Genomic DNA, 14868 nt, shown 5'->3' on the forward strand with positions numbered 1-14868 from the left:
TGAGATCTTATTGTGGGTCTTTCCTTCAGCCTTCCACTGCGATTCTGGGTGAACGTGATTAAGAACCCTCAGTTTGTATTTGACATTCACAAGAGCAGCATCACAGACGCGTGTTTATCCGTGGTGGCCCAGACGTTCATGGACTCATGCTCCACTTCAGAACACAGGCTGGGGAAAGACTCTCCCTCCAACAAGCTGCTCTATGCTAAAGATATCCCCAACTACAAGAACTGGGTGGAAAGGTGAGATGCTCTAAATTGATTCCCCTTGCCTGCTTTCAGTACAGTGGTACGTCCGATCTGTGAACCTTCATATTTAATGCAATGGGATTTTATCTGTGCACTGCTTTTAACAAAAGACATGGTCACTAATTAGGTTTAAGCAAATCCAGATTGATCCCTAAAGGGACCCTAAAGCTCTTGATCCCTAAAGACCAAATCAGATGTGACAGTGGCAAGATAAATTGTGAGACTCGAAAGGGAATCCACCATGTTCTGGGTGACAACGGATAGTCAAATCATAAATAATTGCAGTATACAGCTGTAAAAGAGTAAAAGCAAACAGTCCTTAATGTGTTTAAAGAGCGTTCAGCATGAGCATACCGTGAATAAGTCTGGGATGAGCACAAGGAGAAACTGTCGTTGGGATGTACAGATCTTTAGGGTATCTACGGTCCCCTCCGAAAGTATTCGAACAGCAAAACCTATGGCTCAAACAAAGAGTAGACATTCTTTACACAATACGTTTTAACAGGGCACACTCGGGCAGCCAGAAACACCCGTCAGTCACATGGGTGGGTTCAAACAAAAGGTGCCATATTTTAAGTCGTTTGTTGTTGAAAAGGAAAAAAAAAAGAAGACGTTTAATTTCAGAAGTCCATCTGTGACCTGAGACAAATGTAACAGGCACAATATATAGAAGAACCAGATCTGCTTATCACTGTTGCTTTCTGTGTCCTCAGATACTACGCTGATATAAGCAGACTGCCAGCGATCAGCGACCAGGACATGAACGCATACTTGGCTGAGCAGGCACGGCTCCACTCCCATGAGTTTAACATGCTGAGTGCTCTGAATGAGATCTACTCTTACGTCAGCAAGTACAGCGAAGAGGTGAGCTACCACACACACACACACACACACACACACACACGACACAGGAAGAGCAAGACAGCAAACAGAGAGGATGAATAGAGTTGTGATGAGGAAGATTATACACAGCAAGATCAGGTTCTCCTAATCAAAGTGCTTCCCTCGATGGAGATGTTCACTCATAATGGCAACACAGCTCCGGCACCTGACCTTCACATTATGCTGCGTTGAATGTCTTTTATATCTTTTATATTGCTTTTACTCATACATAAAGATGCAAACTTCATGAGGTGCAAGAGGAAGTGCTAAATTATTAGCATTATACTGAGCCATGGCTGTGCAAATGCGATTATGTGTGTATCTGATCTGCTCACTGTGCAAAATATATATATGTATATATGAAAAATGTAAAACACAGTAACAACACTACCAGGTTCAAGTAAGTAGAGGCACTACTGTAAGAGCTGCATGCATCTGTGGATGAAATACTAACAAGTACTAATAATTTTTTTTCATATTCCATATCCATTTCTATTGATTTTTATTTATAGATAATAACAAAAACATCATGTAGTATAATATGCTATACTGTAAGTTAAGGAATATATATATATATATATATATATATATATATATATATATATATATATATATATATATATATAGCACAACTGGCACCACACAGTCATACCAGCCTTTACACGGAAGAGCATTTAGCATGAAGTGTTTGTAATATACTGTATGCACATGTGTGATGGAAAGGAAGAGAGAGTAACAAGCTCTTCATGTAAATCAAAATTCTGGGAGCAGTGGTGCAGAAACTTTCCTTTAACTCTAGTGATATACATGCAGTATCATCTTCTCCACGCCAGGGCTGGGGGTCTATACAGCTTAGTGAATTCACTTCCTTAACACATATGATTCATCTCATCATCCAGCCATCAAGTCCTTCATGAGTCAAATCAAGTGTGTTGGGGCAGGAAGAGCGAAGGAACAGTGCAAGAATGACGTGAGAGTGCTGCAGGCATGATGTATTTTTGTAGGCCAACCTGGAAGTTAGCATCACCCTGTTTCCTTCGACAAAAAGATGATGGGATTTTTCCATTGGCTTTTGGATTATTGCGGAAAATAATCAAAAGTTTATGATTCTTACACATTTTGTTCATCAAGGCAATCTTCACAAATGAATGCAACTTGTATGAAGTTTGAAATTTGCCAGAAGTAAAAAGCTATATTTAGACGATAAACGAACTACACCATGGTCGCTTGACTTCAACGTCACCATCACTAACTCTTTCAAGCGTTATTTAAATAACATGTTCCCTGATAAGGATCCACTGTGCTCTTTTTGTGGATGAATCTGCCCCCCATCTTTTTTGGGAATGTTTCCATGTTGCATTATTTTGGAGAAAAGTCCAGTTGTTTATACGTGCATCTCTTTTGGATAGTTTTTGTTTGTGGTATAAAGATGTTTTATTCGGATGTTTTGATAAAACTTTAAAGAATAAGTATTTTTTTGATAAATGTGCCTCCAAGGACTCTTGAGTTTTAAACTCCATCTCATTGTAATAATGTGACTCATGTCTACACTCTACATATACTCTACATACACAACTCTACCTCACCCGCCATATTTACAGTACCTCACGAAAGTGAGTACACCCCTCACATTTTTGTAAATATTTGATTATATCTTTTCATGTGACAACACTGAAGAAATGACACTTTGCTACAATGTAAAGTAGTGAGTGTACAGCTTGTGTAACAGTGTAAATTTGCTGTCCCCTCAAAATAACTCAACACACAGCCATTAATGTCTAAACCGCTGGCAGCAAAAGTGAGTACACCCCTAAGTGAAAATGTCCAAATTGGGCCCAATTGGCCATTTTCCCTCCCCGGTGTCATGTGACTTGTTAGTGTTACAAGGTCTCAGGTGTGAATGGGGAGCAGGTGTGTTAAATTTGGTGTCATCGCTCTCACACTCCCTCATACTGGTCACTGGAAGTTCAACATGGCACCTCATGGCAAAGAACTCTCTGAGGATCTGAAAAAAAGAATTGTTGCTCTACATAAAGATGGCCTAGGCTATAAGAAGATTGCCAAGACCCTGACACTGAGCTGCAGCACGGTGGCCAAGACCATACAGCGGTTTAACAGGACAGGTTCCACTCAGAACATGGTCGACCAAAGAAGTTGAGTGCATGTGCTCAGCGTCATATCCAGAGGTTGTCTTTGGGAAATAGACGTATGAGTGCTGCCAGCATTGCTGCAGAGGTTGAAGGGGTGGGGGGTCAGCCTGTCAGTGCTCAGACCATACGCCGCACACTGCATCAAATTGGTCTGCATGGCTGACGTCCCAGAAGGAAGCCTCTTCTAAAGATGATGCACAAGAAAGCCCACAAACAGTTTGCTGAAGACAAGCAGACTAAGGACATGGATTACTGGAACCATGTCCTGTGGTCTGATGAGACCAAGATAAACTTATTTGGTTCAGATGGTGTCAAGCGTGTGTGACGGCAACCAGGTGAGGAGTACAAAGACAAGTGTGTCTTACCTACAGTCAAGCATGGTGGTGGGAGTGTCATGGTCTGGGGCTGCATGAGTGCTGCCGGCACTGGAGAGCTACAGTTCATTGAAGGAACCATGAATGCCAACATGTACTGTGACATACTGAAGCAGAGCATGATCCCAGCATGTATTCCAGCATGATAACGACCCCAAACGCACCTCCAAGACGACCACTGCCTTGCTAAAGAAGCTGAGGGTGAAGGTGATGGACTGGCCAAGCATGTCTCCAGACCTAAACCCTATTGAGCATCTGTGGGGCATCCTCAAACGGAAGGTGGAGGAGCACAAGGTCTCTAACATCCACCAGCTCCGTGATGTCGTCATGGAGGAGTGGAAGAGGACTCCAGTGGCAACCTGTGAAGCTCTGGTGAACTCCATGCCCAAGAGGGTTAAGGCAGTGCTGGAAAATAATGGTGGCCACACAAAATATTGACACTTTGGGCCCAATTTGGACATTTTCACTTAGGGGTGTACTCACTTTTGTTGCCAGCAGTTTAGACATTAATGGCTGTGTGTTGAGTTATTTTGAGGGGACAGCAAATTTACACTGTTACACAAGCTGTACACTCACTACTTTACATTGTAGCAAAGTGTCATTTCTTCAGTGTTGTCACATGAAAAGATATCATCACATATTTACAAAAATGTGAGGGGTGTACTCACTTTTGTGAGATACTGTATATATATATATATATATATATATATATATATATATATATATATATATATATATACACACACACACATTTTTTTTAATAGGGAAATGGGACTGTGAGAGATTTCCTTCATCTCTCTTGAGAATAGGAGACTGACACTTTTTTTCTTTGAATATCATATTAGTGCATTAAAGTCTCAGGCAGTTCATCCGACAGCGTCCAGAGTCTGACATGTGTCAGAGTTTCCATCCACGGCCTAGATTCACTTTGACAGTGCTGTGGCATATTTAACAACATTTTTATTACTTTGCTCTGACAACATTACAGTGCTCTCACATCTTGTAGCTTATGTATTCTTAGAATCACATATGTTTTAACGTGACACGCTTGTAAGCAGCACATTTCAATAGGACAGGACGTGAACATAGTGCATATGTATGGTGGACTGGGGAAATCCGTCTTTAGATCTCTTCTCTTCATCTTTGAATCTATAAATGTAATTTTCTCCATTGTCAATCAATCGTCACTGGTGTAGCCACATTATAAAATGCTCTATATACAGTAGTGTCCATAAGGCTTAGCCACGTGCAAAGAAATGCCTAGAGCAAAGATGCCTTCAAAAATAATGAAATTAAATATTTCATTTGAATAAATACTATAGTGCAGTAAACAGTAATAATTGAAACAAAGTCGATAATTGGTGTGATGACCATTTGCTTTAAAAAAAAAATAAATAGTAGTCTCAGGTACAATTAGTGCAGTTTTATAAGGAAATGAGATGTAGGTTTTATTGAGCATCTTGCAGAACCAGCCACGGTTCTTCTGGAGACTTTGACTGTTGTACTTTTCTTGATTAGACAAAGTGGTCCGGACCCTGGGGGGCATAGTGGTGTAGTGGGTAGCACGTTTGCCTCACACCTCCCGCGTTGGGAGGTTCAAATCTTGCCTCCGCGTTGTATGCATGGGCCTTGCTTGTTCTCCTCAGGTACTCCGATTTCCTCCCCCAGTCCAAAGAAATGCGCTGTAGGCTGGTTGGTTTTTCCAATATTGTTCGTTATGTGTGAACGTGTGTGTGATTGTGCCATCCAATGAGTTGGCACCCTGTCCAATGGTTGAATGGCAGAACGGCTCTTCTGGAGACTTTGACTGTTGTACTTTCTTCTTATTTTTGCAGCAAAACCCAGCAGCCTTCATGATGTATTTTTGTCTGAAAAGGGGTCTCTTATGTAATATGCTGCTTTCTTTACTTACATGCAACGTTTTTCTGTAACATTTAATTTTGTGCTGGAAAGCTAAAGTTTGGAAATCTAACATGACTCTGATGTCAATAATGTAGGAGTCATAAAATAAAAATTCATAACAAACTTTGTACTGAAACAAATGATGTTTGTGCCTAAGGCCACACATGCAGAAAACCAACATCAGACATCAGTAAGAAAAGCACACTGGCTAAATATTTTCTGCTTGCAAATATTGTCCTTAACTGGCACTGGGTGCTGTCTGATGCTTGATTTCTATCCTTAGGTCAGCAATTAAGTGCTGTTTGGTCATATAATTAGCCTGTCTGACATCAGCTGCGATGGTCTGTGTGTTAATAAGTGGTTGATTTGTGTCTCCAGATCACTGCCGCATTGGAGCAGGATGAGCAGGCTAGGAAGCAGAGGCTGGCGTACAAGGTGGACCAACTGATTGCTGCTATGTCCCTGGAGAGCTGAGACACACACATGGATTGAGCAATGGAACACAAATTCTCTGCCATGAATCCTTTATCCAAAGCCTGGTCCTGCAACTCAAATGGAAACGGGATACAGCTGACTTTCTGATATCTTCTTATAGTATTTCTTTGAAAAGGGTCGAAATGGTTACCTCCGCAAGTCAGTCTGCACGTCCATCTACTTTTGCCTTCCAATGTATAAGAGGAGTCAACTCAAGATCTCAAATTGTTTAAAACTATATGCTGGGCCCAGCATCATGCATGTTTGTTTTTGTATTTATTTAGTCTTTGTTGGTTTTATACCCACGACTGGCAGATGTGACAGGACTACAGCTACAATACCTCTTTGTAATTGTTTTTTTCTTTCTTTCTTTCTTTCTTTCTTTCTGGTGGCATGTCAGAAGAACAGAAGAGAGAGCATTGGATATTTAATGCCTCAATTTAAATCCAGCGGATGGGTTTTACTTCCAAATTTTATTTTTATACGATTATTGTTTTTATTTAATTTATTCTGTTGCGATTGTGCCTCCAAATCGTTAAAGGCATAGTGACATTAGTAGTCCTCTTCGTCAAATAACGTGATCATGACACTTCTATATCCGTCTTTTTTCAATCGGAGGCCGCAGCCCTAAGTGTTCGTGTACGCCCATCATACAAAGAACGTGGACTTTACGGAACTCTCTAGGATTCGTGAGCAACCAGCTGTATTTTCAGAACGCTTATCAGACTGTTGGTGTTTAAGGGGTCAAAGTTTGACCAGCATGTTGTTTTTTTTTCATCCACGCAGCCCTCATGTTTTCCAAGACTGCACTTCACCCATGGAAAATTCTACGAGACTGGCTTAATAGAATCCTCCTGCAATCTCTCTACGTCTCTACGTCCTGTTTTCTACATGTAAGCCTTTGTGAATGTACAAATGTTCCTCTATCTTGTCTGTTCGTTTGTTCTTTAAAAAAAAAAAAAAAAAAAAAAAGAGAAGAGGTCAGTTGAGCTGATCTCTATGGCAAAATGGCCAAAAGGGCATCTTTTTATGCTGCGTTGACTTCTTCATTCTTGATTACATTGCCAGAATATGCTGTACCACTGATTTCAATCTGGATCAATTAGTTACATGATTTTCAATGAGACAGCAGCAATGAGAGCCCTTTAGGTCAGCTTGTAGGTGGAGGAACATTCCTTAGAAGGAGAGCACTGACCTGAGGTCACCTCACCTCAGTACCAGGCAGTATTACTTATTACCTATGGTCCAATGTGTGTGTATTTTGCATGCATTATAGAGTACCTCATAAAGGAAGAATAATGTCTTTGTTCCCATATGTTCATATTTTCAAGTGCCAAGGGTTTTACTTGAGTTGTGCATGTGGCTGGCTCAGAGGCAAACTGAGGATAGAGTGTCCCATCCTGTTAACCTTACATTTGCATAGCACTAAACTGACTGTGACGTTGTATCATGTTTAAGTGCCAAAAGGTCAGTCTTGATTATCAATGTCAGAAACGGTTATTGCTTTATTAAGGGGCGGCAAACCCTTCAAAACTTGAACAGCGAGAACAGAGTGGCACTGGAGAAGAACTGGAAAAGAGAAAGCAGACATAGCTGCTAATATTGCTGTGGCCACTGAAGCCAAGAACCAGTACAGAGAGATAGTGAGTGCCTCATGCTATTTGAAAAATTGGAAGTGTGTGTGTGTGTGTGTGTGTGTGTGTGTGCGTGTGTATTTCTTTTCTCCCCTTCTGCATCAGCATGCACAAACAAAATATGACATAGCTTTAATTTATAATGCATGATTCTAGCTAGAGCTGTTTTTAAAGATCTGAATGATAATGAACAACCTCATAAATGGTTACAGGCAGTGTGTGTGTGTGTGTGTGTGTGTGTGTGTGTGTGTGTGTGTGTGAGTTAAGCTGATGACTTATTTGCATAGCGCAACCTGTGGCCATGATGGTCATCATTTTCTTCCAGGAGTCTTTCAGCAGTGTAAAAATGAAGTTATTTATTCAGTTCAATCTACCTGATTCTGCTTCAAAATTGAATTTCTGCACTCTGAATTGACTTTCGAAACCTCACAATCAGATGTAAAGCCACTTTTCCATTCGTCTGTTTATTTCTTTTGTTCCTATATTGTTCCTTGCCCCCGGCGTCGGCAAATTCGTTTAGTCTGAGATAGACAAACAAAATATTGAGACCGATCACAAAAAAAAAAAAAGACGATCAACTGAGGGACGAAAGAAAGGTTGAAAGATCACGGACAGTGTGCAGCGCTTTATTGCTTAGCCATATTGCACTGAGTGTTTAGGAAGGATAGAGATGAGAAAAGGAGGAAGAGAGAGAGAGAGAGAGAGAGAGAGAGATAGATGGGGGGGCTTTACTCTCAGTTTCCTGCCAGGGCTTTGAAGCGTGGCTTTGATCTCAGCTAGTCATGTGCACACCAAGATCAGGAGATAAAAAAATAAAAAAAAGAGCATACATGGAACGTACATCAAAAATAGGAGGGAGTGAGGAATAAGAAGAAGACTGACATGACTGACATGGAATTAATTCATCAAGCTACAGCATGTTAGAAACACTGCAGGAATGCTGTTTGTATATAGTCATATATAGGCATTTAAAATGCACTTGAGCATGTGAATTGCATTCATTAAGAATATCACACACACACACACACACATGCACACACATAAGCACATGGACATAAGACGTGTCATATTCCAGTGACATCAGGTGATATAGAAGCGCAACCTGCTTCAGACTATTAACAGGTCTTCCTATATTTTTTATTTGCCAGACAAGCCCATTCCAGCTCCAGCCATCTTTCCCAGATTTCACACCTTTAGCTCCTCCCTTTTTCTTAAATTGGAATGTAATGTTGATATAGCTATATGAATTAAGTAATAAAATGATTCCTTTATCTAAAATTCACAATCGCAGATAAAAAAAAAACCTTGCTTAAGGTACGTTCACTTATATACAGCGACTCGCAGTGACAAAGCAACCGTTTGGCGACTAGATGTGGGCGTGTCTTTTGAGAAAAGTTGAGCGACTTGATGTGGCAACTACTAACGGAAGTGAATACGGTAGAGCGCACGTGACCCGTGGTCCGCCATGCTGCCTGCGAGTCCGAAGCTTCCATTTTTCGCCGCAGATAGATGACCGCAATGGCAAAGAGCACACACTGCTTCTCTTTCATCATATTCGTAGGATTTGATACATATATACGCTGGTGAACTTTATATACAAAAAAAAAAAAAATTAAAAATCCAGAATCTTTTATCTTTTAGCAGAAAGAAAACTCATTTGTTGTCAAAAGTGGAACGCTAGTTGCGTCGTCCTTTGATAAATGTTACTATGGCAACCAGTAGTAGGACTTCTTAGTACAACGACTGGCAACTTACAGCGGTAAAACCGCTCTATGTGTGAGCGTTTCTTTCGACTTTCCAGAAGAAGTCTTAAAATATAAAGGATTGCCATCAACAGCACAGCACGCACGACAACGCTAAGAACCCTCAAGCTCAAATTGCTCTAGATCAAAAGTACTGTCAAGGCAAGAACAATACAGATGCTTCTCACGTCTGCTGGTAGTTAATAACAGTTCATGATAGGTGGTAGTAGCTAGTAATAGTAGCGATGACACCGTGGCCTGGTTTCAAATCAACATCCGAGAAGATCCAGAATAATGCTAACTCTTTAGTAAATAGAACCGTTCTACATCGGATGTCATCGTTACATCACATATACACTGGTACATATTACAACCTATCCAAATAAAGTCGCTCTATTATAACAATCATACAGGTCTAACATTCCCCTCTGTAACATAATGCTTCTTGTAAAGTGTGGTTTGAGCTCTTATTTTCCCTCTCACTGTTATCCAAAACAGAATAGAAATTCAGAGCATGGGGCATTACTACTAAAGTGATGTGCAGTGATGCATCTAGTGCAGCCCTTTCCTATTTTTGGCACAAACGTCCAGTTTTGTGCACTTTATGAGCTCACATCCTGCCATCAGTGGTCGAATAGCATGCTGCAGAATTATAGTCATGTACACGTCACATTACCAATCCAGCCATCCATCGGAGGATGAAAAGAAATAAAGGGAGAGATCTCTGCAGTCAGAATGCTACCTGGATATATGTTACATTTACACAAACCTTTATAGAACATTTTCTTTTTTTTTTTTAGACACTGGAGGTCTGTAATATAGTTAATACAAAAAAAATAATAATAATAATAATAATGACCATGATGATAATAGTACTTATTGCTGTCTGTTCTTGTTGTTTTATAAAAGTGTTGTGAAAACTGTAAGAATGTTAAAGTATTTAAAAAAAAAAAACAAAAAAAAAACAGTTTGGTCTTTTTTATTTGCTTTAGGTTTTGTTATATATTATTGTGTACCTATTGTAAATATGAAGCACACCTATTTTGCAAGCCAAGGATTCAATTTGTACTGTTGTTATATATAAATAAATTTTACTGGTTAGAAAATGTCTTTTTTTTTTTTCTATTTGTCTCACTAGAATCCAAATCTGAGTGCGGTTGTACCCAGTGCCCCCTGCAGCACTGGTCTAGCTTCACTCGATTAGCAAATCCCGGTGCATTTGTGTTCATCTTACAATACATCATCTCAAATGTACATGGACAACGCAGAGAGACTCAACATATCTTTTGCTTTCTAATAATTATGCACAGCAGGTATTATCCGCAGCAGTGGATCTCTTCTGTGACCCACAACGTTCCCCTGCCACTCAGGGTACACGTCTGATGTGGAAACTAATGATGTCATCATCAGCTAAAACACACGCACAGGTTACTTTACTTCCTGAGCAAGTGCAGACCCGAGTATGAGTTGCGTTCACATTCACAGGAATCGCGGCACAGTTCCAGTGCAGCCGTACTCAGACTCAGTCTCGGGTACTGCGGTGTGCTTCCCGGTCCACGTGACAGCCTTCACATTACAAATTTTTCATGCAAACTGTGCTCTGTTGCAGACTGAACTGCCAGTGTGAAAGCCCCCTTTGATATATTTGTGAAATATTCTGAACATTCAGTGCTTGACACGTGATAGGTACGCTTTTCTGTTAACTATTAATTAGAAGGAAATACCATTTGGGGCACCATTTGTCTAGCAGCCCTGAGGCTGGGGGCTCGAGTCCTGCCTCCACCATGTGTGCACAGAGCTTACATGTTCTCCTCATGCCTCGGGGGTTTCCTCCAGGTACTCTGGTTTAATCCCCCAGTCCAAAGATGTTTGTTGTAGGCTGATTGGCATTTCCAAATTGTTTGTAGTGTGTGAATGCATATGCAAATGCACCCTGTTTTAGGTTGGCACCCTGTTCAGAAGCCCCTGCCTTCTGCCCCAAGTTCCATTGAATGCGCTCCAGACTCAAAGCAGTATGGATGTTAATATCAGAGGATATAGAGAAGTAAATCAAAGGACTAAAATGTTACAATTGACCCTACCTCTAATGTATGTTAATGGGAGATATATATATATATATATATATATATATAGCATAATTATTAAGTAGTTGTTTGCAGAAGTTGAAGCACTTGCTTTGCTAAAATCTTCTCTTAAGTGGATGCATAATAATGTTGGGCACTGCATGAAGCACAAATATGCCAATCACATGAATAGCAGCTGATATACTGATATACTGATATACTGAGGTCTTTGCGGCATTTGATTTTCCAGGAAGGAAACAATTTCACAATTTCGTTTGGGTTTAGTAAAATACTTGTATTGATAACACTGTTACAACTGACACCAACCTGTCAACCATCAGCTTAGCATTGTCAACTACCAATCAAGCTAACTCCTAGTCACCTAGACAGTCTACTCATAACTAGACAGGTTTTGATCACCTAGTGATTTACGAGTCTATTTTGATTTCATTTGCAGACAAAAATGAACACCTAATTCAAAACATTCTGCAGATGGAATAAAAATCTCAAAGTTTTTGACGAGAAATTCTCCAGAGCCGTGATTATGTTGCTGTTCTTTTGCAAGCAGGCAGAGGATGCTATTGATCATGTGCAGCTTGTTGCTGATTGGAGCAGATGATAACGTTACAACTGACCCCACTCACCCCAACTGACAAAAGTACAAAAAGCACTTATTACAGTCAGTAGGTTTTTGGCCATTTTATTAAATCCTGGTGTTCAAATTCCCTGATAGCCACATTTGCATGCAAGACATGCATATTATTTTTAATTTATGTTATAAAAATGACATCTGATTCAGCACCACAACCAAATCCGATATTAGCTCAGCAAAGCCCCCTCTTTCAACCCTTAAGGACAAAAATGGCTGCCCATTTATCCCATTTAGACAGGGTTAATCCTAGCATGCAATTTAAACCCTGCCATCAGTGAATGCTCACACTTGGGCAAGTGGCGTAACAAGATAAGCGATGGTGCAAATGCAGGCTGGGGCTGCAGTTTGTCTTCACGGGCTACCATTAGGCCTCTCTAGACACTTTTTCAACAGCCCTCTGAGACAAATTATATTACAGTGGAAATGAAGTAATGACTACCGATTCGATGCTGGGGGGGGGGTCGCAGGAGCCATTTGTAAGGGATTGCAGTAGATGCCACCGAATTTCAATCAATACAGAAAATGTCTTAAAGCACAGGCATTCGGGTGAGGGAACAGGTGATGATGTCCACTAGAAGCAAGGATTTGTACATTTTAGAAGTCTGTTCTTATATGGATATGGTATGAATAACAAACAAGATGCGTAGGCCACAGAGGTCAGTACACTGAGCTTGCTTGCGAGTGGAAAAATACATGTTTAAATGATCTGCATAAACTCTCTGTCTCTCTCTCTCTCTCTCTCTCTCTCTCTCTCTCTCTCTCTCTCTCTCTCTCTCTGCCAGGTCTATGTCTAATTAGGAGGTCACGAGAGGTCTGATGTAGTCCATCTGGACATTCATAAGCTCACTGTATCAATAATTAAACAAGTTGCAATAGCTTGACATAAATATTACACCCTGTGCTACAGTGAGAGGCCTTACTGGCAGTGAATAGTTTCACTGGAAAGTAAATTTTAATTATTTGTTTAAAAAAAAAAACAACAACAACAAAAAACAACATTTTTTTTAAATACATGGCTCAAACCATGTTGTGTATATCCATTTCAAAAGATCTGATTTCACTAGCTAGTTAGCATTATTAATGCTAAATTACTAACAGTAGGTAAACAACAAACTGGAAATGGAACTCATAATATGAACATGCCCTTCCCCCTGGAGGGAAGTCGTTATAAAGACAACTGAGTCAGCCGAACCTGCAGGAAGAAACAACTCGATACGTGATATTGAACTGGTACACACACACAAAGGAAACTTTCAGAAAACTTTTACTTGATACCTGATAATGCAAAAATATTTCATAACACAATAACCCCAAGTTTTAAACGAATACAAAAGTACTGAAAAACAACCCGAATTGAAAGCAGTTTCAAAGTCAGACCCATATGCAAATCGAGTTCAAAAGCCACGCCTCCAACAACACATGGCACGGCTACAACATTATACAGTATATGCCAGTCTTCATTTGAATTTTATATGACTGTGATCATTTCAGTTTCGGTATTAAACATATGCGAAGGAAATAGAAAAAAAAAATAACTCCTGTGCGCCGTCGCAGGAACCTCATGGTCCTCTTCGGGTCCGAACGCGTCGATTTGCACATGAGCAAGTGTCCAATCAGATCCAGAAAACATTACTTGTTTTTGATCCGTCTTGATGCCCTACTTGTGCTTGAGTTCTCATCACTAGGAAATCACTCTCTGTTGCTGAGGATGGCCCCAAACGGACAGCCAAAAGATCAATGAGATTACTGAGGATGGTACCACTAAAAAACCATGGACATAGCTTTGAACTGCAACTGATAGTAACAGTTTTACAGTTACGGTAGCTTTAGGACTGCAATTGCCATGAACAGTTCTGCACTCAAGTCACCTGGTATAAATTTCCTGCTTACACAAGTGCACTATTTGACCATGGAATTCTTTATAATTGCACATCAGGTGTCACCCAGATCAGGACGGGTTCCCTTTCAAGTCTGGTTCCTCTCAAGGCTTCTTCCTTATATCATCTCAGGGAGTTTTTCCCTGCCACCATGGCCTCTGGCTTGCTCATTATATATATATATATATATATATATATATATATATATATATAATATTTCTGTGAAGCTGCTTTGTGACCATGTCCATTGTTAAAGGTGCTATACAAATAAAATTTGATTGAACTGAATAGTTTTGAGCACTTTACATTTTAAATTGAACCCAAACTAATATCAGATATACATACAAGTTGGAATTTAGCCACATATTTACATACATTCATTTACTATAGCATTTAAAACATTCAGAGAATTCTAGTAATTATTTTTGTGTGTAAAAATCACATGCTTGTTTTGGACAAATTTGCTGGACTGATGAATCATTTGTTCATTGCACATGCACGTACGCACACACGCGCGCGCACACACACACACACACACACACACGCACAAATAGATTTACATAACTCTATTGTTATTGACGAGAGGGGGTAATCCCTGTCTGAATGTAATCCTGTACCACTGAGACCAATTCCAACCCACATGGGGCTTAATGCACTTATAATGCCATTTTGGGAACTGGCACGGAGCTGACAAACCAAAGGTTATGGATTATATTCGCCTGGATTAGGATGTAAATTCCAAAATAATTAATGCCATTTGGCAAAATGCATATTTCAAGATTTTATTTATTTATTTTATTTTGCTATTTTTCTTTTCACTGTGAAGGGCCAGACACGGATAGACACAATGCTCGCATAAAACTCTGTATA

General features: G+C 40.0%; 1 protein-coding gene across 1 annotated transcript in view; it reads left to right on the top strand.

The window, feature by feature from the left end:
- plxna2 (plexin A2) overlaps positions 1-7563 on the top strand; it is a 233546-nt gene extending 225983 nt beyond the window's left edge. Inside the window, exons 30-32 of the mRNA XM_053643848.1 lie at positions 30-242; positions 962-1112; positions 5935-7563. Of these exons, the coding sequence (XP_053499823.1) occupies positions 30-242; positions 962-1112; positions 5935-6030 (460 nt within the window). The 3' untranslated portion in view covers positions 6031-7563. The remainder of the gene's footprint in view (positions 1-29; positions 243-961; positions 1113-5934) is intronic.
- Positions 7564-14868: the final 7305 nt, after the last annotated feature.

Source organism: Ictalurus furcatus, chromosome 15, assembly GCF_023375685.1.
Source record: "Ictalurus furcatus strain D&B chromosome 15, Billie_1.0, whole genome shotgun sequence".
Classification (NCBI taxonomy): domain Eukaryota; kingdom Metazoa; phylum Chordata; class Actinopteri; order Siluriformes; family Ictaluridae; genus Ictalurus; species Ictalurus furcatus.